Source organism: Lissotriton vulgaris, chromosome 3_2 (genome assembly GCF_964263255.1).
Source record: "Lissotriton vulgaris chromosome 3_2, aLisVul1.2, whole genome shotgun sequence".
Lineage (NCBI taxonomy): Eukaryota > Metazoa > Chordata > Amphibia > Caudata > Salamandridae > Lissotriton > Lissotriton vulgaris.
In genome coordinates, this window is record NC_141690.1 from 99,434,139 (window position 1) to 99,455,899 (window position 21,761).

General features: G+C 47.5%; 1 protein-coding gene across 1 annotated transcript in view; it reads right to left on the reverse strand.

Moving 5' to 3' along the window:
• The window catches only part of NCAPG (non-SMC condensin I complex subunit G), a 344,632-nt gene that overhangs the window by 156,822 nt on the left and 166,049 nt on the right, over positions 1-21,761 (reverse strand). Inside the window, exons 10-11 of the mRNA XM_086964047.1 lie at positions 21,348-21,471; positions 2,153-2,242 (exon numbers count right to left, since the gene is read on the reverse strand). Of these exons, the coding sequence (XP_086820173.1) occupies positions 2,153-2,242; positions 21,348-21,471 (214 nt within the window). The remainder of the gene's footprint in view (positions 1-2,152; positions 2,243-21,347; positions 21,472-21,761) is intronic.

Consider the following 21,761-nt stretch of genomic DNA (forward strand, 5'->3'; position numbering starts at 1 on the left):
CATCCGGCTTTAACTTTTCTCACACAAATAGTGCAACAAGAGAAGCGTAAGCAATGTGAAACAAGCTTTTTGCCAAAACCAATAGTATATTATCATTGAAAATGCCTGAAAAAACATTAACTTTATTCAGTAGCTTTCACCTTTATGTTTCTAAACTGGACAAACTGTTTTTCACGTTGCACAACTAAGGTAGCTTGAAACCCTATAACTCGGATACGTGTATTTAAACCAATGTATATTTTTTCATTCTATTGGTGCACAGTTACTTGTTTTATTTTCCTTTCGGTGATTTTTATCATTTTTCATCGAACCCATAAAGAATGTAGAGAGAATAAAAGAGATCGTCCCAAACACACAAAAATACAACATATAACATATGCATTCGTTGTGGCAAAATCAGATATGCAGTGAAAAAAAAATCTATCATGTGATGGAGAGATAAACCACAAAACAAATAATTCTACATATACAAAAAGAGAGTGGCAGTCCACTACAGAAAGCAATGGCGAGCAATTACTTGCTGAAAATTCCTGCCCTGCTCCCTATTCAGGGACCAGCAGGAAACACTAAGTAGAATTCAGAGCAAATACATGATATACATAAAAGTATGCAAACATAGATACATTCAACAATTAAACGCCCCACTGTTACAGTGTATATCTATTCAAATTATTAGGGAAAATAAAGCCCTCCCCTTTGCCAGTGACAGGTGGAGTAACAACACTGTGGTGTTTAATAAACAGAATAGGGACCACTGAAGGGGCAGGGGTGGGTTTGTGTACGAATCAACCATCGCCCTACATCGCGGTTAAAGTACCAAGCTCTGGTGAACAAGTAAATGCAAGGAACTTGCTTGTACAGGAGAAATTGGAAAATGTTACAGATCAACTCTTCAGAACCAAACATGCGTACCTGTCTGTTCCCGACAGTGGGGGAGCAGCAGTGGGTGTCTGTGATTGTATTCTACAATAATACCCTGACGATGTCCTGGTTGATCGTGTCCAGCCAGGGAAGGATGCAACGATAGCCAGCAACGTGGTATCTGGCACTCGCTTGTCAGATCGAAAACAGGTTTGTTACATTTCACTGTTGTTACTGCAAATTGCAGTGTGAAATAGACCGATGTTTAAAACAAATTCTGGGATCTTTAAGGGATTTTTCGCGTTAGCACTGAACGTAGTTAGATGCGCAGCTGTTCTGCCGGCGACGTTTTTTTCCCCTTACCGAGGAGAAAAAAGGGAAAAACAAGCACTCACCTGCACCTCACTGAAGAGCAAAGGATTCCTCTGACAAATCTCACCTAAGTGAGGCCAGTTACCCATGGTGGCAGAAACCATTCTGCCGATTTACAGCATCTTCCGTGTTAAATGAAGCGTCATTAACCTTTGAGCTCCCTTCCGCAAGCCCCTCCACATCTCTCCGGCTTCTCGCTGCTGTATGAGTGATGTACGTTCCTCTCAGGGCAGACAAGTGGCCTTGCAAACTGTGCTGCCACTGGCATTCGGTGCAGGCGGGCAGGGCCAGTAGAATACACGGTAATGTGCGCTCTAAGAGCCCTTCAGGCTCCGTCTGTATTGATCCTCCTGGCCGCAGGAACGCAAAAAAAACAAAGCACACGGACAGAGGGGGGGGGGGGGGGGGGGGGGGGTGCGGGAACGGACAGCGGGAGGGGGGGTCGGAAGGCTGCAGAAAAAACAGGAAGCACACAGACAGGGGGGGGGAGAGGTCGGGAAGGCTTCCTCCGTTGGCGGTCGGCCGCAGAATGGCCAAAACAAACCTCGACAACAACAAAAAATAAACCCCGCCCACGGCCGCGATGACGATGCGAAAAGGGTGGAGAGGGAAGAAATCGCGGGAACGCCCACGAATCTGGTCCGGCCATGACGGACAGATCTCTGTTCCAATGGCTAGCCTCCATTTATGGAGCTAGCCAATGGAACAGAGGGGTGGATTCCCAAGCACATATTCTCATTAGGTTTTCACCTTCGTGAAAAGCTGCGTGCGCAGCTTTCACTTAGGCGAAACCTAAAAATTATGAGAAACTCATGTGTCAACTAATGGTCTGTGAAAGTTGCTCAGAAATATTTCACTTAAGCCTACTCCTCCAACTCCTGAAAACGAGGATTACAAAGTTCATGGTATAATAACTCACCTTTATTTGTCGTTTCCTTGATTCAGCAGCATCTACAGGGACATCAACAGAAACGATTGGCTCCCGAAGTTCAGATATAATCTCTGCAACCTAGTAAGATTACAAAAAATTTGGTAGAATGTAACATGTTGCACATTTTTCTATTAGCAACCACGTGCACCCAAAACAAATGTAACATTAACATTTTCAGATCCATCCATAAAGCTTTATCTGTGGTTATTACAAAACCATGTTCTTGGAACAAGATGGTTATCGCATTTAGACTAAAACAGAAATCTTCATGGGTATTTATAATCAGGTCACTACTGGAGCCTTTTAAGCATTACTTTTCTACTGCAGAATATACTTCTGCCAGGCATGGTGAATGTAGCAGCACATTTTCTTAAAATAACTTGTGTATTAGAAAAAAGAACCACTGGTGCTATCAAATTTTTTTTATGTGGAGAAATACTTGCACAAAAGAATAAGTTACTTACCTTTAATCCTAGTTCTCTTCAAGGAGTATACTCATCAAAGTCATAAGCACTGAATTATCTCTGCCCATGTGCGGGAACCCGGAACATATAGCATAATACATACATACATACATCCTACGCAGATGACACCCAGCTGGTTCTAGCCATCAAGAACAATGGCTATAAAGTGGCAGATGACCTCAGGGCTGGTATGATGGCAATAGGGAGTTGGATGGCCTCCAATTGCTTAAAATTAAACTCAGATAAAACTGAGGTAGTTATCTTTGGACAATTAACACCTGAGTGGTCATCCAATTGGTGGCCCTCCTCCTTGGGCTCCCCCCCGAGCCTGTTAGCAAAGTGAGGAATCTGGGAGTCATCTTTGATGACCGCCTCACGTTCCATCCACACGCCAACCAGATTACCTCTTCAGCTTTCTATAAACTGAAACTTACCAAAAAATTCTCCCTTTTCTACCTGATAAAGCTGGTAAAACCCTTGTCGCTTCCCTTGTGCTGTCCACCTTGGACTATTGCAATGCCCTGTTCCTCAATGCACAGGAAGGAGTCTTGAATAAACTACAAACAATACAAAACTCTGCTACGAGGCTTTTGGGAAATATCCCTAAACATCACTCTGCCTCCAAAACCATCAAAGAGCTGCATTGGTTATCCATTAAAAACAGGATAAAGTTCAAGACCCTGTGCATTGTGTATAAAGCGTTGCACAACCAAGGACCAGCACATCTCATCCGCAATCTGACTCCTTATCGTCCGCTCAGAACACTACGTTCATCCTGTTCAGGAGATCTTGTTATACCCCGAACAAAAACGGTCTTATGGGGCGATAGAAGATTCCTGGTATCAGCCCCCAAGTTGTGGAACACTCTGCCACCAACGAATAAAGCCAGTCCATCTTTATGGTCTTTTCGTAAACAACTCAAGACCTGGCTTTTTAATCAATAGACCATCCATAGTCTCCTCAGGGTAAATACTCAGCTACTTAGCGCCGAGACGCCCACGGGCCTTTGCATGCGCTCTACAAATATCAAAAATAAATAAATAATAAATAAATATGTGTATATAGTAGAAAAAAGTACATAGTACGAAAAAATTATACACATATACATGTATAAACCAATAATATGCAGCCCCAAACATATCCGATAGGCTAAGAAAGCCAGAATTACATGCACTTCTCTAGTATGAAAATAACCAATAACATATAATGTAAGAGAACGACATGTACAGTAATTGCATTCCGCAAAACAACCTTTTATTTTCATCAAAGAAAACAGGTAATGACAGGCAATTAGCCTAAAGAGGGCTGCATACATAAATAACACCCCTGTACTAAAAAGGAAACTGGTATCTCGCCTTTAAGGCCTCAGAGAATCTGAACACTTAGCCTTTTAGGCCTCCAGGAGAACCCTGCTCCCATCATGCACCACAGGTAACAGTTAGGTCAGTTCTTTTGTACAGTATAAGAAACCTGTAGGAACCTGCATACAAGATGCAAGAATAACCAGTAAACTGTTCCTGCTCGTCCGGGGAGGTGGGAGGGTGCTTCCGCTTTGAGGAGTATACCCCTGGAAGAGAACTAGGATTACAGGTAAGTAACTTATCCTTCTCTTCCAAGGGGATACTCATCAATAGTTATAAGCACTGAATAGAGTAGCAAGCCCATACCCACTTCCGAGCAGACGAGAAAAAAACAGAAAACTACCTTGACCAATACATGTTAAACCGTATTAGCAAATAAGTTTCTCAATGAGGCTTGCCCAACCTGAGCATCTGCCTGTGTGTCCGTATCTAAACAGTAATCGCGAGTAAATGTATGAACTGATCGCCATGTAGCTGCTTTACAAATTTCTGCCATTGGGCCATTCCTCAGGAGAGCAGTGGTAGAAGCTTTTCCCCTCGTGGAATGGGCTTTTGGCTTCCCTGGAAGGGATTTGTGGGCCAACTGGTATGACAGAAGAATACAAGAAACAATACATCTAGAAATGGATCATTTGGAAGCTGCAGAACCTGAGTTAACAGAACCATAGTTAATAAACAAACGGTCTGACTTCCTCCGTGTCTTTGTTCTGTCCAAATAAAACTTAAGAACCCTCTTGGGATCTAGGGAATGGAGAGATCTTTCTGGAGGATTCGCAGGATTTGGAAAGAAAGTAGGTAAAGTTATAGTCTGGTTAATGTGAAAGTCAGAGACTACTTTAGGCAAATAACTAGAATGTGTTCTGAGAACCACTCTGTTAGCATGGAACACAGTAAAATGTTCCTTACAGCAAAGAGCCTGGATCTCGCTCACCCTGCGAGCGGAAGTAATGGCCATCAGGAACGTGACTTTGCACGTTAAATGCTGAAAGGAAGCTTAATGAATCGGCTCGAAAGGAACCCCCATCATCTTTGTCAACACAATGTTAAGCTCCCATGGAGGAGAGGGAGATCTGACTGGTGGGTAAACCTTTCTCAAGCCTTGTAATGTAATGTAATGTAATGTAATGTAAATGTAAAATGTAAAAATTACTTATAAAGCGCGACATTCACCGGACGGTTTCTTGGCGCTATTCACTTTATTCAACAAGAGGCAGTGAGCGGGGGGAGAGCAAATTATGGGGGAGAGAAAATCCTTTACCACCGTAATTTTAAAGAAAGAAGTCTGGTTGGGAGACTTCCTATAGGCCGTGATTGCTGCAAGGTAAACTTTAATAGAAGCAAACTGAAGCCCAGATCTAGCCTAATGCAGCAAATTAGTTAAAATCACCTGTTCCTGACCCCAGATGGGATCGTGTCCATTGTTCACAGACCATAGGAAGAATCGCTTCCACTTGAAGGCATATGACTTTCTCGTGGAAGTTTGTTTCGCTTCTTTGAGAATATCCATACAGTCTGGATTCAATTGTAGGTGACCATATTGGATGACTTCAGGAGCCATGCTGTCAACCGGAGGGAGGACAGGTTGGGGTGGAATACTCTCCCTGCCTGCTTGGATAGAAGATCCTGGTGACACGGTAACCTCTTGTGTGGCACTTCAGATAGTTGAAGGAGGTCCGGAAACCACCATTGGCGAGGCCACTCCGGGGCTAGTAGGATCATCCTGGAGTTGGCCCTGTACAACTTGTTGATTATCACTGGTATCAATGGGATCGGTGAAAAAGCGTACAGTAAGTTCTGATACCATTCGATCGAAAGGGCATTCCCTTGAGATCCTTTCTGGGGAAACCTGGATGCAAAGACGGGGCATTTTTACGTTTACCGCGTCTGCAAGCAGGTCGATGTCTGGCGTTCCCCATTCTCGAATGATGCTGTGTGCGTCAGTCATTGAGAACCCAATTGTGTGCTTCGACGAAGTCTCTGCTGAGGAATTGTGCGTTTGGTGCTGTAAAGATGCACAACGCCATTGATCCCAGTAGAGATGACACCTGACGAACTGTCGGGAACTGCGTGTGAAGAAGGGTCAGGCATTTTCCTCGTATTGATAACCACCTCTCCTACAAAGGACACCTGCTTACTTTTTCGGTGTCCAGGAAGGAACCCAGATAATGGATCTTTTGCGTCGGGTTGAATATGGATTTTTTTAATTGACGTGAAGGCCCAAGTTGTGTAGAAGTTGAAGGCAGCTCGAGAGATGATCCTGCAGCAGAGCTGGAGATGAGCTCTTCAGGAGCCAATCGTCCAAGTAAGGATAAATGAATATCCTCTGCTTGCGAAGGAAGGCAGCCACCACAGACATACACTTGGAGAATGTTCGGGGAGCTGACTTTAGCACGAATGGAAGAACTGAATACTGGTAATGCTGGACAGGCACTCGAAACCGCAGAAAATTGCAATGTTTTTTTCATATCGGTACGTGGAAGTATGCGTCCTGCAGATCGATGGAGCACATCCAAACCCCTTTGTGAAGCGGAGGGAAAATTTGATGGAGTGCTAAGATTCTAAATTTCTTTCTTTGAATGAATCTGTTCAACAGTCTAAAATCCAGTATGGGTCTGTATTCTGTGGTGGGGCCTTTTTTTGTACAAGGAAGAAACAAGAGTAGAGACCTTAATTTCTTTGAGGAGTTGGAACTTTCTCTATAGCTCCTTTGCTTAATAAGGTGTTCACCTCCTTTTGCAACAATCTTTTGTCGCAGTGAGAAATGTCTTTCAGAGGTATAGATGGAGGAGGGGTCTTGAACTTGAGAACATATCCATTTTGAACAATGTTGATGACCCATTTGTCCTTTGTTAAACGCTTCCACTCCTCCAGATGTAATGAAACACTCCCTCCTACCGAAGTGGACAACAGCTTTGGAGGAAGACCCATCTCATTGTTTCTGTGGCTGCTTTGGCGCTGCCAACTGCTGTTTGTTACCGCCTCTGCCACGTCCCGGTCTGCATTGTTTAAACTTGGACCTTTGTTGCGTTTAACCCTGGTTATGCGATTACCAGTTAGAAGTTTGCCCTCGCTGCTGAAAAGACCGCTTGTCATAGGGGCGAAAGTAACAATGAAACTCTTTTTTCAAGGCCTACCGCCTTAAGAGTATCTAACTCAGTCTTCATTTTAGCCATTTCATCATCTGCATGAGACCCAAACAACGACGATCCATTAAAGGGCAAATTAACGATCTTCCTCTGAGCATCATGCTTGGGGCCGTGAGGCAAAGCCACGCTGATCTTCGTTAACAGATGCCATGGGCATATCCAGGAGCTGCTAAATCAGCAGAATCGGCCGCAGTACTAATAATCTGGTTAGCAACCAGGACTCCTTCCTGTACAATTTCCAAGAAATCCTTTTGATCTTCCTTGGGTAATTTCTCTGCGAATCTTTTTAAGAAATACCATAACGATCGGTCGTATCGCCCCAGTAGAGCGTCTGCACCGTACTACACATTCTCCTTCCCAAGGAGTCCATGTTCTTGCTATCCTTCTCTGGCAGAGCAGATGAAATAGAAGTAGCAGAATGTGCTATGCAGAAATAAAGGATCCTGGTCTGGGCCTTGTATTTCTTTGAAATCTTTGCGGGCCCGAGCCCACTGTGGCAGGTGTCAAGAAAGTCTTCATCGCAGGTTCCAGCAACCCTGGCACCAAAGGTAGTAGAGGCTTCGTTGCAGACTTGGGTGTAAAGTTTCAAATATAAGGGATAAAGTAACTTGAGACACAGACATGGTTAAGTTGACCTGTTAGCACCTCTACATAACTCACTGAATGTCCCAAGATCATCAACAGTGGAGACCCTGGAAGGTGGAGTTGATGAAATAGTAGGAGAATAGTCTTTATACGATGACCTTGTTGACATGGTCATTGTAGGAGACCTCTGTCTTCTCCTTGGCGTATGATATCGACGTGATCTGGAGCGCTCTCTTGAGCGTGAAAGCAGTCTTAAAGGTGATCTGGAAAGTCTCGGGGAGCTAGTAGCAGGAGGTCTTGAGAACTCCATGGTAAGAGGCCTCTCATTAGTTCTGGGTTGAATTTTCCAGTGTCTAAAGTCCTCCATCCATCTAGGAGACATGTTAATAGGAGGTGATTTGCGCAGCGGAGAGCCCTCCGGCGGAACTTGAATAATATTTATCCCCAGCGAAGAAGAAGTCTCCCTCAACGTCGTGCGCCGTGATCTAGACGCTGGTCTTTCCAACTCTTCCACAGTGATAACTTGTCTATTCCTGGACGTTGAATGCCTCGATGTCGAACCAGAATGAGCCACCATCGACGACTACCGTGGAGGTGACACTCTGGACGACGGAGATCTATGGGATGAAGCCCTCGACGTCGGCACCTTAGATGTTGACCGCTGATGATCACGCGGTATCCTCGACTGACCTCAACAAAGACCTCGGACTGGTCCGAGAGGTTGATCTAGAGCGCCTCGACGCCGACCTTCGAACAGGTGGCGAAGATCTAGACGTCGACCTCTTTGACTTCGTTGGTCACTTCGATGTCGACTGCCATTTATCATGCTTCGAGCCCGAAGCATGCCTTGACGGTAACTTATGTCTCGACGGCGATCTTGACGTCGAGCTCACTTGCTTTTCAGGCCTCGACGTCGATCTACTTCTCGCTGGTGAACTTTTCTTTGACGACGATCTCACTTGCGTTGACGCCGCAGGTCTCGACATCGACCTACTTTTCGACGGCGATCTTGTCTTTGACGTCAATCTTACTTTTTTAGCTGGTCTCTATGTCGACAAGCTATGAAGCCTTTTCTTACTTCTAGCTTCTGGTGAACCAGATCGTTGCTGTTTTCTCGGAGAGGAGGGCCCTCCAGATGAAAGATGACTGAGCCCTTTTCATGATGTTTTCCTCTCTCCAGTAAGCCAAGAAGTCGTTCCTCTCTCTCTCCTTCAAAGTTCTTCTTGAAAGTTGAAGACAGTGGTAACATGTCTCTGTGTTGTGAGAAGAAGGTAAACACACTACACAGACCGAATGAGGATCGGACTTAGACATCTTCTTCCCACAGGAAGGACATTTATAAAATAAAGGTGGCATATCTGACTAAAAAAAAAGAATGACCAATTAGTCAGAAAAAGCCAGCAAAAAGAAATGTCTAATAAAGTAGGTAGAATATAAATTCCGACTGAAACAAGCAAAAATCAGTTGAGCTCAAGCTCCAGGTTCCTCTCAGATAGAGCCGGAAAAAAAGAACTACCCTGTCACCTGTGGTGCATGATGGGAGCAGGGTTCTCCTGGAGGCCTTGAAGGCAAAGTGTTCTGATTCTTTGAGTCCTTAAAGGAGAGGTGCCAGTTTCCTTTTCTGTACAGGGATGTTATTTATTTATGCAGCCTTCTTTAGGCTAATTGCCTGTCTTTACCTGTTTTCTTTGATAAAAATAAAAGGGTTGTTTTGCGGAATGCAATTACTGTTGTAGTGTAGTTCCTATATCTCTTTTCTCTATGTGAGAGGATCTGTGTGGTTTCAGGACCAAGTTGATGTTCTGACTTGCTGTGTCCATTGTACTGTATTTTCCATCAATACATTTTCCCAAAATTAAAACTAAGATTAGCCAAAGTAGTAGGATAAGTACACCTAACACAATCCATAGTTCAATCCAAGGGGAAATCAGATATGTTTCTTTGAGTTGATGAAAAAGTTCTGTAATTTTCATTTTGAAAGTTTTTGTTGCTGGCTTGTCTCCATGTTCACTAGGATCATCGGAAAAATAATCAAAGTTGATAAAGTAGCCAGATGCAGTTCTGTCAATTGGTGGGATTGCTTCCGGATTTCCATTGATCTTTGCATTTTCTTTTGTTACATTTGTATAGTCCGAGGCTACATCGTTGTAGACTGGTGTTTCTTGAACTGTTGCAATTTGGGTTTCAAGAGGCACAAGTTCCATGGCTTTGTTGCATAGTCCTTTTTTATTCACTGATGGTTTATCGAAAGTGATTAGTCTTTCAGTTTGAACCTCTTGGATTGTAGCAATATTTGGTCTTCTGCTATTTCTTGGGAGTCCACTGGGCCTACTACTTATTATTGGCCACATGATTGTGGTTTCACCAGGTCGTTGGAAACAACTCTGTTTTCCTTTTTACCAGCAAGTGGCGGTAGTACTACTGATCTTGTTCCGCTGACAGCTAAGACAGGTATTGGTTTTCTGTAAGCAGGCCCAAATTCCTTCTTCACCGCGATATTTTCTCTGGCCAGATCCCCAATCTTTGGAATCCAGACAGGTCTTGCCGGGACAGGTGGTTCTTCAGTGGTTGTTGGCTTAGACTTTATATTACTTAGACTTTGTTTCATTCAAGTCCTGTAAAACAGCCAAACGTTCTTTGATATCAAAGATTTTTTCTTCTACCACTGAAGTATGACAATCTAAGTCCTGGATTTTCATTCTAGTGCCGAACAATAGTTCGTATTGAGTGAAACCTTTTAGAGAATTTCTTGGCAGATTGTTAAGACTACTCGGACACTTGTTAGATGTTTGACCCACCCATCACCCGAACCTAAAACCCTTGCCGTTCTAGATTGCTTTATGTCATGGTTTTTTCTTTCCACAACCGCATTTCCCTCAGGATGGAAGGGAGAAGAGTACCGCAATGCAATGCCCATGCTGCTCATGGCCTCTTTGTAAGCTCGAGAGCTAAGCGCAGGACCAAGATCAGAATGTAGCATGCCAATTGGGTATGTGCCGATAAAGACTCGCAAATCTTTTTTAACAGTTCTAGCGTCAGCCGAGCGTTGGGGCCACATCTTTAGTGAATCTAGTCTTAATAATTATGGGACCACATTTGTCCGGTCGGACGTCTGCGTATAGATAGCCTGATGCTGTCTAATAGTGGTGTCTGGGCTTGTGCCTGGTCCGGTTCACAACTCTGTTGCAGTCCTCACAGTTTATTGCAAAATTGTAAATTTCTACGCTCATACCCGGCCACCAGTATTGTGATTGTAATTCTATCAGAGATTTCAGGATCTCTTGGTGCTTCAGACCCAATCCCATGTGTGTTTCTTGTATCAAGAAGATTCTCCGGTTCGTGTTTGGAATTACTCTATCCCCCACTCCAGGGATTCAAGCAAACAGAACGGAGTTCGCATCAATTATGTATGTATTATTGAGTGGGTAGTTGAAAGGTAATGCCGCATAGTCGCCCTTTAATGAGGCTTTTACTGCCAGCATGGTTTCTCCATGTATTTGTTTTTCTGAATGCTTTTTAGTGGCTACGGAAGCCGGTTGACCATCCGCCGCTGTGGCTCTATCAGCCAATGAATTCCCTACAACGTGAACGCCATCACGTGGATGACTCAGTGTATGTATCATGTGAGTCTTTTGTAGTTCTTTCTGCAAAAGAAAGACTTGTTTCTAAAGTTTATTATGCTTTATTGTGGCACCTGTGTCATCTTTGGAACCGTTTTGAATCCAAGTCTGCAGGTTCTTATTGTAAGATTGGATGCAGTAATGAGAATCGCACACTATTAGTGTGGGGAATTCGCGTTAGATTATCGCCTTACATAACGTTGGACGCCATGTAGTGTAGTTCCTATATTCCCAATAAGCTCTGCGCATTGGAATAACAAACAGCAGTGTAGACGTAGGACTGAGGTCATCTAGGTCTCTGCCGACTATGTTAGACTTAATTAGTTTTGCCAGCTAGCTCAGAGGTCACTAGAAACTTTCTCGAATGAATAGGGAGGGGTTAACTTCCCTGATTTAGGCAAGAAGGGATTAGCTTCTGACAACCATATAACATGACAACTTTGCTCCCCCAGAATAAGGAGTGTATCTCCAGAGTCGTGTGAAAACAATAGACAGCTATTTCACTCAGTCAATCATGCATGCTTAGTTCCACCAGAATGCAGAGAAATAGAGAGACGGGCGTTTTCAATAAAAGGTGTTATTTTATTGAGCAGTCTTCTTTCTCATGCAAGAGAAATGAATTGCCACAATTGCAATACTTATCATGAAGTAAAGTGCGTACAGTAAAAGGAGTATTATGAAATAATACTGTAAAAGCATTGATATGGTTTCTTAGCCATATGATACTTTAAAATGGATAAAATATTTACATACATACAAAAACATTGACTAACAAACTCAACTGGTGCTTCTAAGATACACATATCCCGGTGTACCTCACCTATGCCTAATACGTGGGAAGAAGTAAGTAAGTTGCAGTTTTCAGTTAAGTTGGGTTTTTTGCCAAGAATCTGAATCAAGAATTCTCTCTAAGGTTTGAATCAGCTCCGTACCTTGGTTATAGAATGAAGGAGGTCTTGTATCTCGTCTCTCAGGACTCGATCTCCCAGTAACCCTCAAGGATTACTGGAAACACCGGAGCTGGATTTCTCAGCGTGAGAAAAGGCAGCTTCTCCGGTGTGTCAAAGGGGAGGGGCGGCTTCCTTTGGCTCTCGCATCAGCTGGGCTTCGGATAAGTAGATAGCCGCTCTGCTCCACACCACTGTGTGTTTGCTTAAGGCAAGTGTTGGTATATTTATACCTGGAAGGTGCTGTGTTTGACGTAAGGTTGGACATAAGACGTCAATAAAGATGTCACTAAGAACTGACTGTTCCTTTAGTGCTCGCAGGAGTTCAATGACAAATCAAAACCAACACATGGGGAATTCCCAGGTTGCTGAAGGTTTGGTGTGTCGAAAGAACTCGTTGTGCTCTCTAGGAATCAAAGGAATTAGCCTTGCCGTATTTGGGCTGCGTGGGCTATGACTGAATATGGGTAAGATTCGTATGCCTTCATTAGGACATGATTTATCATAACCGCATAAGGCATGAATCAGGAATATATTATGGGTTACTTTCATACTAGGGAAATGCATGTAATTCTGGTTTGCTTAGCCTATCGGATATGTTTAGGGCTGCATATTATTGGTTTATACATGTATGTGTATAATTTTTTCATTCTATGTACTCCTTTTCTGCTATGTACACATATGAACAAGTTACTTACCTTCGGTAACGATATATCTGTAAGAAACATTAGTTAGTGTTAGATTCCTTACCTTAGAATATCCCCAGGCGTCAGTCTGGATCCGGAAACTTTTGCGTAGCAGTACCCCTGCGCGTCGGTAGGCGTCGTCTGCAGGCGTCCCCTGCGGCTCCGCGTCCGTTGTCGGCGTTGTGCGCCGTGATGACGTCGCTGGAGTATATAGACGCCGCCTCCGCGCGCTGACGTCAGTTCTTTGTACACAGCTTTTCCGCGCCAGGAGACGCAGAGCCATGAGAGAACCAACACTGGTGCCATGTAAAAACTAGGGCCCTGAAAGGGATGTCCTTAACCCTAGGTATCAGTTCGCAGAACGGGGAGGATGGGTGGGTTCGGTAAGGAATCTAACACTAACTAATGTTTCTTACAGATATATCGTTACCGAAGGTAAGTAACTTGTTCATCTGAAAGAAACACGTTCGTGTTAGATTCCTTACCTTAGAATACATACCCCAGCAATACCAACCCCGGTGGTGGGTCTGCGAACCAATACAATACTACACCAGAAAGTCCTGGAGGACAGAACGGCCAAAGAAGCCATCCCTCTGGACTTGACTGTCCAGGCAGTAGTGCCTCGCAAAGGTGTGCAGCGAGGCCCACGTAGCCGCTTGGCAAATGTCCTGCAAGGGGACTCCCCGGCCCAGGGCAGTGGTAGCCGCCGTGGCCCGAGTGGAATGGGCCCTCAGCCCAACAGGAGGCTCCTTCCGAGCCAAAGAGTAGCACGCTTTGATGCAGAGAACGACCCATCGAGAGATGGTCCGTTTACAGACCGCCCGTCCCTTCTTCGCACCCACGTAGCCAACAAACAGTTGGTTGTCCACCCGGAACTGGCGTGTGCGATCCATGTAAAATGAAAGCGCACGTTTTGGGTCCAGACGATGGAGCCGCTCTTCATCCTTTGAAGGATACGGAGGCGGGAAGAAGGAAGGGAGGGTGATGGACTGCCTGATGTGAAAGGCCGAAACAACCTTGGGCAGGAAAGAAGGTCTAGTCCTCAGAACCACCTTATCAGGATGAATGGACAGGAAAGGAGGTTGGACAGAAAGAGCCTGGAGCTCACTCACTCTCCTGGCAGAGGTGATGGCAACCAGGAAAGCCGTCTTTAAAGTCAGGAGACGGGGAGGGCAAGAATGAAGGGGCTCAAAGGGAGCACACATCAGAAAAGTTAGAACCAGGTTCAAATCCCACTGAGGCATCACAAACGGAACAGGTGGAAACATGTGAGTGATGCCTTTCAAGAATCGAGTTACAATCGGGGATTTGAACAAAGAAGGCTGATCAGGAAGCCTCAAAAAGGCTGAAAGGGCAGAAAGGTAGCCCTTGATAGTGCCCAGAGCAGAGCCCTGCTGGGCAAGAGAAAGAAGAAACAGAAGAACCTCCGAAAGAGGGGCAGAAAGAGGATCCACAGCCTTTGCTGCGCACCATGCCACAAATCTGTTCCACCGACAGGCGTATACCGACTTAGTGGAGGGACGCCTGGCTGCCAGAATAACATCACAGACTTCAGGAGGCAAGTCAAATGGCCTCAACTGCCGCCGCTCAATCTCCAAGCATGGAGGTGGAGACTGGACAGGTTCGGGTGGAGGACCGTCCCCTGCTGCTGCGACAGAAGGTCCTCCTGAAGGGGCAGGCGGATCGGGGGACCGACTGACATGCTGAGTAGCTCGGGATACCAGTATCTTCGAGCCCAGTCCGGAGCCACAAGGATAACTTGGGCCCGGTCGCGCCTGATCTTCTTCAGCACTCTGGGCAGAAGTGGTATAGGCGGAAAGGCGTATAACAGACCGCAACTCCACTCGCGCCGAAAGGCGTCGCCGTGCGAGTGCCGTCTTGGAAACTCCAACGCGCAGAACTGATGACATTGCGCGTTCTCTTCGGTGGCGAATAGATCTAACCAAGGCTCTCCCCATTGCAGAAAGATGCCTTGCGCCACGTCCGAGTTCAGACGCCATTCGTGATCCATCGAGCACCGACGGCTGAGTTCGTCCGCCCTGGCGTTCAGAGAACCTGCCAGGTGTTGAACCGTCAGAGTCACACCCTGACGTTCCAGCCATTGCCAGAGGCGCAGAGCCTCCTGGCAAAGGGTCCACGACCCCACACCACCCTGTTTGTTGCAGTACCACATGGCGGTGGTGTTGTCGGTGAACACCTGCACTACACTCCCGTTGACAAAGGGGAGGAATGCCTTCAGTGCCAGACGAATCGCCCGCAGCTCCAACAGATTGATATGGAGCCGGGACTCCGCCGGAGACCAGATGCCTCTGATCTCTGCCTCTCCCAAGTGGCCACCCCAGCCCTGGAGGGACGCGTCCGTCACGACAACGTGCTCCGGTTGGGGAAGGGAGAGGGACTTGCCCTTGACCCAATCGTGGTCCGTAAGCCACCACTGCAGTTGTCTCGCAGTGCCCTCCGAGATCAAGACGTGGTCGGACAAGTTGCCCTGATGCTGGGCCCACTGAAACTTCAGGTCCCACTGCAGAGCCCGCATCCGCCACCGGGCGTGATGCACCAGAAGGATGCAGGAAGCCATCAGTCCCAGCAGCCGCAGCGTCAACCTGACCGAAACCCGGGATAGCGGCTGAAAGATGGGAATCAAAGCCTGAATATCCCGAACCCGCCGTTCCGGAGGATAAACCCGGAACTGCGCCGAGTCCAGAACCGCTCCGATGAAAAGGAGCTTTTGAGAGGGACACAGGTGTGATTTCGGCACATTGATGGAGAACCCCAGGTCGTGCAAGAGGTCTGCCGTCATCTGAAGGTGGTGGACGACTGTCTGGGGCGAGCCCGCCTTCAACAACCAGTCGTCTAGGTAGGGGAAGACTGAAACCCCCAACCTGCGCAGATGGGCTGCGACCACCGCCATCACCTTTGTGAACACCCGTGGGGCGCTGGTAAGGCCGAAGGGAAGCACGATAAACTGAAAATGCTCCTGGCCTACCGTGAACCGCAGGTAACGCCGGTGGGCCGGCAGGACGGGGATGTGAAAATAGGCGTCCTGCAAGTCCAACGCTACCATCCAGTCTTGTGGGTCTAGAGCAGCCAAGACCTGAGCTAACGTCAACATCTTGAACTTCTCCTTCCGGAGGAAGCCGTTGACGTTCCTTAGATCCAAGATAGTTCGTAGAAAGTAGTGGGAATAACAACCACGCCCTACTTCTGGCCCAGGAACGCGCTCGATGGCCCCCTTGGCCAAGAGGGCCGTAACTTCCTCCTGCAGAAGTGTCAAGTGGTCCCCCGACACACGGTGGTTCTGCGGTGGCATGGCTGGAGGAGAGGTCTCGAAGGGGAGGGAGTAGCCCCTTCGGACGATTTGCAGCACCCACCAGTCCGAAGTGATCGTGCGCCAGTGAGCGTGGTGATGGCGAACCCTGCCACCCACTGGCGTCACATGGGGCCGAAAGCACGGACTAGGAGGATTTTGGGGTAGATGCTGCGGGGGAAGGTGTGGTCTGACCCCGCCGTTGTCCCCGACCGCCACCACGGCGGTTTCCACGGCCGCCACCGCGTTGAAAGGATTGTTGCAGCGCGTGGCTGGCAGCACGTGTGGGGGCGCCCCTTCCTTGGCCACGAAAGGGACGAAACGAACCCGTTTGCTGACGCTGGGTCGAGAGACCCAAGGACTTGGCCGTGACCCTGGAGTCCTTGAAGCGTTCCAGCGCGTGGTCCGCCTTGTCACCGAAGAGGTGACAGCCATCGAACGGCATGTCCATCAAGGTATTCTGGACATCTGCCGAAAAATTGGCGGATCTCAGCCAGGCGTGGCGACGAATCGCCACCGTCGTTGACATAGCCCTGCCCAGCGAGTCGGTCGTATCAAGACCACACCGTATCGAATATTTCGCTGCATCTCGGCCCTCAGCCACAGCCTGACCGAGTTTTGCCCGCACCTCCATGGGGCATTCTGGCAGCAGTCCAGCGACCGTATCCCACAAAGAGTGGGTGTAGCGGCCCAAGAGGCAAGCGGTGTTGCAAGACCGCAGGCTTAAACTAATGGACGAGAAGACCTTCTTGCCAAATTGGTCATACCTCTTGGATTCCCGGTCGGGCGGGGCCGACGGGAATGCGGACTGGGAGGTCGAGGCCTGGATCACCAGACTCTCAGGAGTGGGGTGGGTAGACAGGAACTTGGGGTCGTCCGGACAAGGACGGTGGCGCCTGGCCACGTTCCGATCAACAGGCGGACCTGAAGCGGGCCTGGACCACGTGCCCAACAGAACGTCTGACAAGGCTTCATTAAACGGCAGCAGTGGCTCCTGTGGGCATGACTGCGGTTTGAAGACCTCGGTGAGGATGTTAGGCCTCACGGCCGCGACGGGGAGCTCAAGGTGTAAGGCCTTGGCAGCCCTCATCAGCACCACAGAATATGCAGCTCCCTCCACCGATGCCACGGAAGGAGGAGAGATCAAACCAGGGTTAGGAGAGTCGTCCAGACCACTGGCATCCCCCAAGTCACCTGTCCAGTCCGGGTCATACTGGCACTCGCGTGACAGAGGGTCCTCGGACCCCTCCCAACCTTCACCGAACTCTTCATCTTCTCCGTATTCAACGATGTAGACCGGCTCCTCGGGGTTCAAGGGCCCCATCGGCGCCGGAACCGGCGTCGAGCGACGCCCGTCCGGCTCCGCGTCCGGCGTCGGTGAAGGTAAGGGGACGGCGCCGCCCGGAGCCGGCGTCGGAACCCCGCTGCCGGCCGGAGCCGGCACCGGAGAACCGGCGCCGCGCGGGGACGGCGCCGGGGGTAACCCCGATGGTAACGGCGCCGGAGAGGCCGGAAGGCCAGCCGGCGTCGAACCCGAAGGCCCTTGCGGCGCCGGGGCCGGTGCCGTCGGCGGCGCCGGGGCCGGAGCCGTCGGCGGCGCCGAGGCAGGGACACCCGAACCGCCAGGGCCCCCAGACGGTAGCACTGGGCCCGAAGGCACCGTAGGCCCCGTCGGAGAACCGAGCGCCCTCATGGCCATGAGGAACGCCTCGATCTCCTCAGGCGTCGCGCCGTGCCCAGGGACCGGAGGGTATGAGGAAGGCCGCGCCGGCGACTCTCGCGGAGCCGCGGGGTTGGGGTCACCCGAGCCCCCGGCCGCATCGCGCGAGCGTCGGGGGGGAGTCGGGGGTACGATGACGACGCCCCGACTTCTTGTGCTTCCTACCTGATGAGCCTGACGAGTGGTGTCGACTTCCGGAACGCTCGGCGCGGCTCCGCGACCGCTCCCTCGAACGCTCTCTCGACCTCCGGCCGGACCGGGACCGCTCCCGGTCCCGACGTGGGGCCGACACCCGGAGCTCCAGTAGCTTGCGGGACCGCTCCCGCCTAGCCTTGTTGGTGAGGGCCCGGCAGTCGACGCAGGAGTCCACGTCGTGGTCGGGGCCCAGACACCGGAGACAGAGGCGGTGATGGTCTGTGACCGACATCATGCGCTCACAGTCATCACAGTGCTTGAACCCAGGCATCCTATCAGGCACAAAGAGAGAAATAACTATCGAAAAACTTGGTCAAAAGACCGGAGTACTGCTCTTCAGATCTGCGTCCACTGGCGCGGAAAAAAGAAGAACTGACGTCAGCGCGCGGAGGCGGCGTCTATATACTCCAGCGACGTCATCACGGCGCACGACGCCGACGACGGACCCGCAGGGGACGCCTGCAGACGACGCCTACCGACGCGCAGGGGTACTGCTACGCAAAAGTTTCCGGATCCAGACTGACGCCTGGGGATATTCTAAGGTAAGGAATCTAACACTAACGTGTTTCTTTCAGATATATGTATTATGCTATTTGTTCCGGGTTCCCGCACATGGGCGGATATAATCCAGTGCTAATGACTATTGAGGAGTATCCCCTGGAAGAGAATACATAGTTCTTGAGTCTTGTAAAATTAACATGCTTGAGGTCAACACAATTAAGACAACATTTTTCTACAACATGAAAACAATAAAACAAAACTGTATTAGTAAATTCTCAATGGAAGTAAGCAAGATGCCGGGGACTGAAAGATGTGCTTCAACTCGCCTCCCTCAACTTAGGGGTGGAGTTGGCAGAGGTGGGCACACCACCTATTCTCCTGACGATTTTCTCATCCAAAGTGGTGGTGAAACCAGGGGCTGCCATCTGCTGCTAGCAGCAGATGCTGGGGGTCACATTACAAAGGCGGCAGGCCTTTGAAGCTTCTCCCTTCAGGCACTGGCCCATCCTGGAGGAGGAAGTTTAACACCTCTGCTCAGAATGTGCATTGTTGCGGGTCCCAGAGAGCAGAGGCTCTCAACCCAGGGGTCCAGAAGCACGTCTGGTGGTGACTGGCTGCCTACAGCTAGTCAGAGACCATACAAGGGTTGGTAGGTTTTCAGGGGGAACCTCTGAGGTGCCCTCCGTGTACATGGCACAATAAATCAAACACTGGCATGGGTGTCCATTTATTGAGAGGAGTAGTTTGGTACCAAACACTCCGGTGTTTAGTGAAGCCATCATGGTGCAAGGGAACTCGAGTTGTCGAGTTCCCAGCCCATGTACTCTCATAGGGCTTTCCTGGCACTTACAATTTTAAGGAATGGACCCCGATATTGAAGAGTCATATCTGTTCATGCAGACATGCACTCGCCTGTGGTATAGTACACCCAGCCGTAGGGCTGAGAAGCCTGCTATAGGGGTGACTTACCTATTCCTCCAGGCTGTGCTGGCTGGCAAGGCACCCAGGCAGGTAGGCATGTCGACAGTGTAATTTTCTCCCTCACAGAGGCATGCAAGCTGCAAGGGCAGTGGTACAGTCCCAGTGAGGGTGGGGGCCCAGGGGACCCTCTTCAGCTCCCAGGCACCAGGGTACCACTTACTAGGGACTTACAAGGGGTAGAAATACCAAATGGGGATATGTTTTTAGGGAAGGAGCACTGGCACAGGGGACCTGGATGGCAGGGACCTTGTACACTACAATTGAAATCGCATCAAAACCAGGCAAAAAGTGGGGGCTAACCATTCAAAAAGAGGAACTTTCTCGAAGTTCCCATTATTCAGTCTTGTGACTGAATGTCCAAAAGATGTTGCATCACCTAACTATATGGCCAAAGCGATGAATACATCGCAAGTATTTCTTGTAGAGGTCGTCTTGGTAAATCTTCTATTCGCACAGGACTGGTGGGTTTTAAATAAAGTTCTTGCCTTGATTAGGGTGACCAATTTGAACCATGTTCCAAGGGTTTTCAATAAGAAATCTGCCTTTTGTGCGCGAGCACCCCACATTTTCCATGGCATTTAAAAGGATGACATGCAGAAATGTAATCTTAACATGTCCTTATAGTGACGAACACCCAAAAGCTATTTTTCACTGTGGCAGGCCTAACTGTTCTAAGAAAAAAACCTGACTACATATGAAAATTCCAAATACTATATCTCAGGGAAGGGAGTTGCTAGAAAAATAAGTTAAACAACTATATTTAAATAGTCATTAAAATCTAATTTAAAGGGGAAGTTGGCTTTTTAATTAATATAAAGGAAAAGTAACGTTTAGAAAGTTACCTTTCCATGCCTGAAGTTACTGAGGGCTACATTTGTTCTTCCACTTTTGCCAGTCAGTAATTAGCATTTGAATATGTATGAAAAAGATGTGAAGTGCTTCACAGAATGAAACAATAGGGTTATCTGAAAGGGCAGTGCTGACTTCTCTGAACCAGACAGCGTAAAATTGCGCCTAGGTCCTGATCTACATCAACTGCTGACTACTACTAGCACTTTGTGCTTCTTGACGCTAACCCTAATTAAAACTTTAAAAATTCATATCTCATCCCCCAGGTCGGATATTTGGTATTTTAGTGTAACTAGTTTATTCTACTTTATCGGTTTGGGATTTTTATTGAATTTCATTTTGACTTTATTACTGTTTTAGTACTGCATCAATATTTTACAAATTGCCCTCAGTCAAGAATGTCTGTTCTGTGCCATAGCTACCGGGTGGTTGAGCTCAGGTTAATTTAAAGACTTTGATGGTTCATACTAACAAGGGTTGCTATTATTCCGATAGTCATCCACCCCAAATATTAATTACATTTCTTACACTCAGCCAAACAAAAACTGCGAGAAGATACTGTTTATCTATCAGCAAATGGTGGTAAGAGAGATCGTAAGGGACAAAGCTGAACATCAAATGGAAATGAAAGGTGAAGATCAGAAGAGATTAGCAGACCACACACAATCACTCCATTTCATTGGTTGCAAAATAATCAGGCATGAAAACAAACACATCAAATACTCTTCCACAAAACACATAGAAGGAAACATTCCTATACTTCTCTAAGAACTGTTTGTGTGATATGTTGGAAAATAAAAAGATAATTAACAACTACTTACAATCTGTATCCGTCTATCATCATCTTTGGTAATGCTGATTAGAATCTCAACAAGAGAAGCTATAAGGGAAGTTGAAGTGCTGGGCAAAACTAAAATTTCCTGCAGAACTGCAATCAAACGTTTCCTGTAACAATAAATACAGTTATTCAAATTTGGTGCAGGAGAATGATCAATATGCAAAAAAAAAAAAAAAAAAAAATCAGTACCAATGTTCATCGTCCCATCATTGACTAAAAAAACCCAGATTAACCAAAAAATTCAAATGAAAAAAGCCAATAAGACGGATACACATAGCATACCATTTAAATTAAGGTATCTCCAATTTGCCACATTCTATATAATGAGCTGATTAACTTTGTGGGTCAACATTAAAAAAACATTTTCTTAGGCTGAGACAGAAGGAAAAGTTTTCTA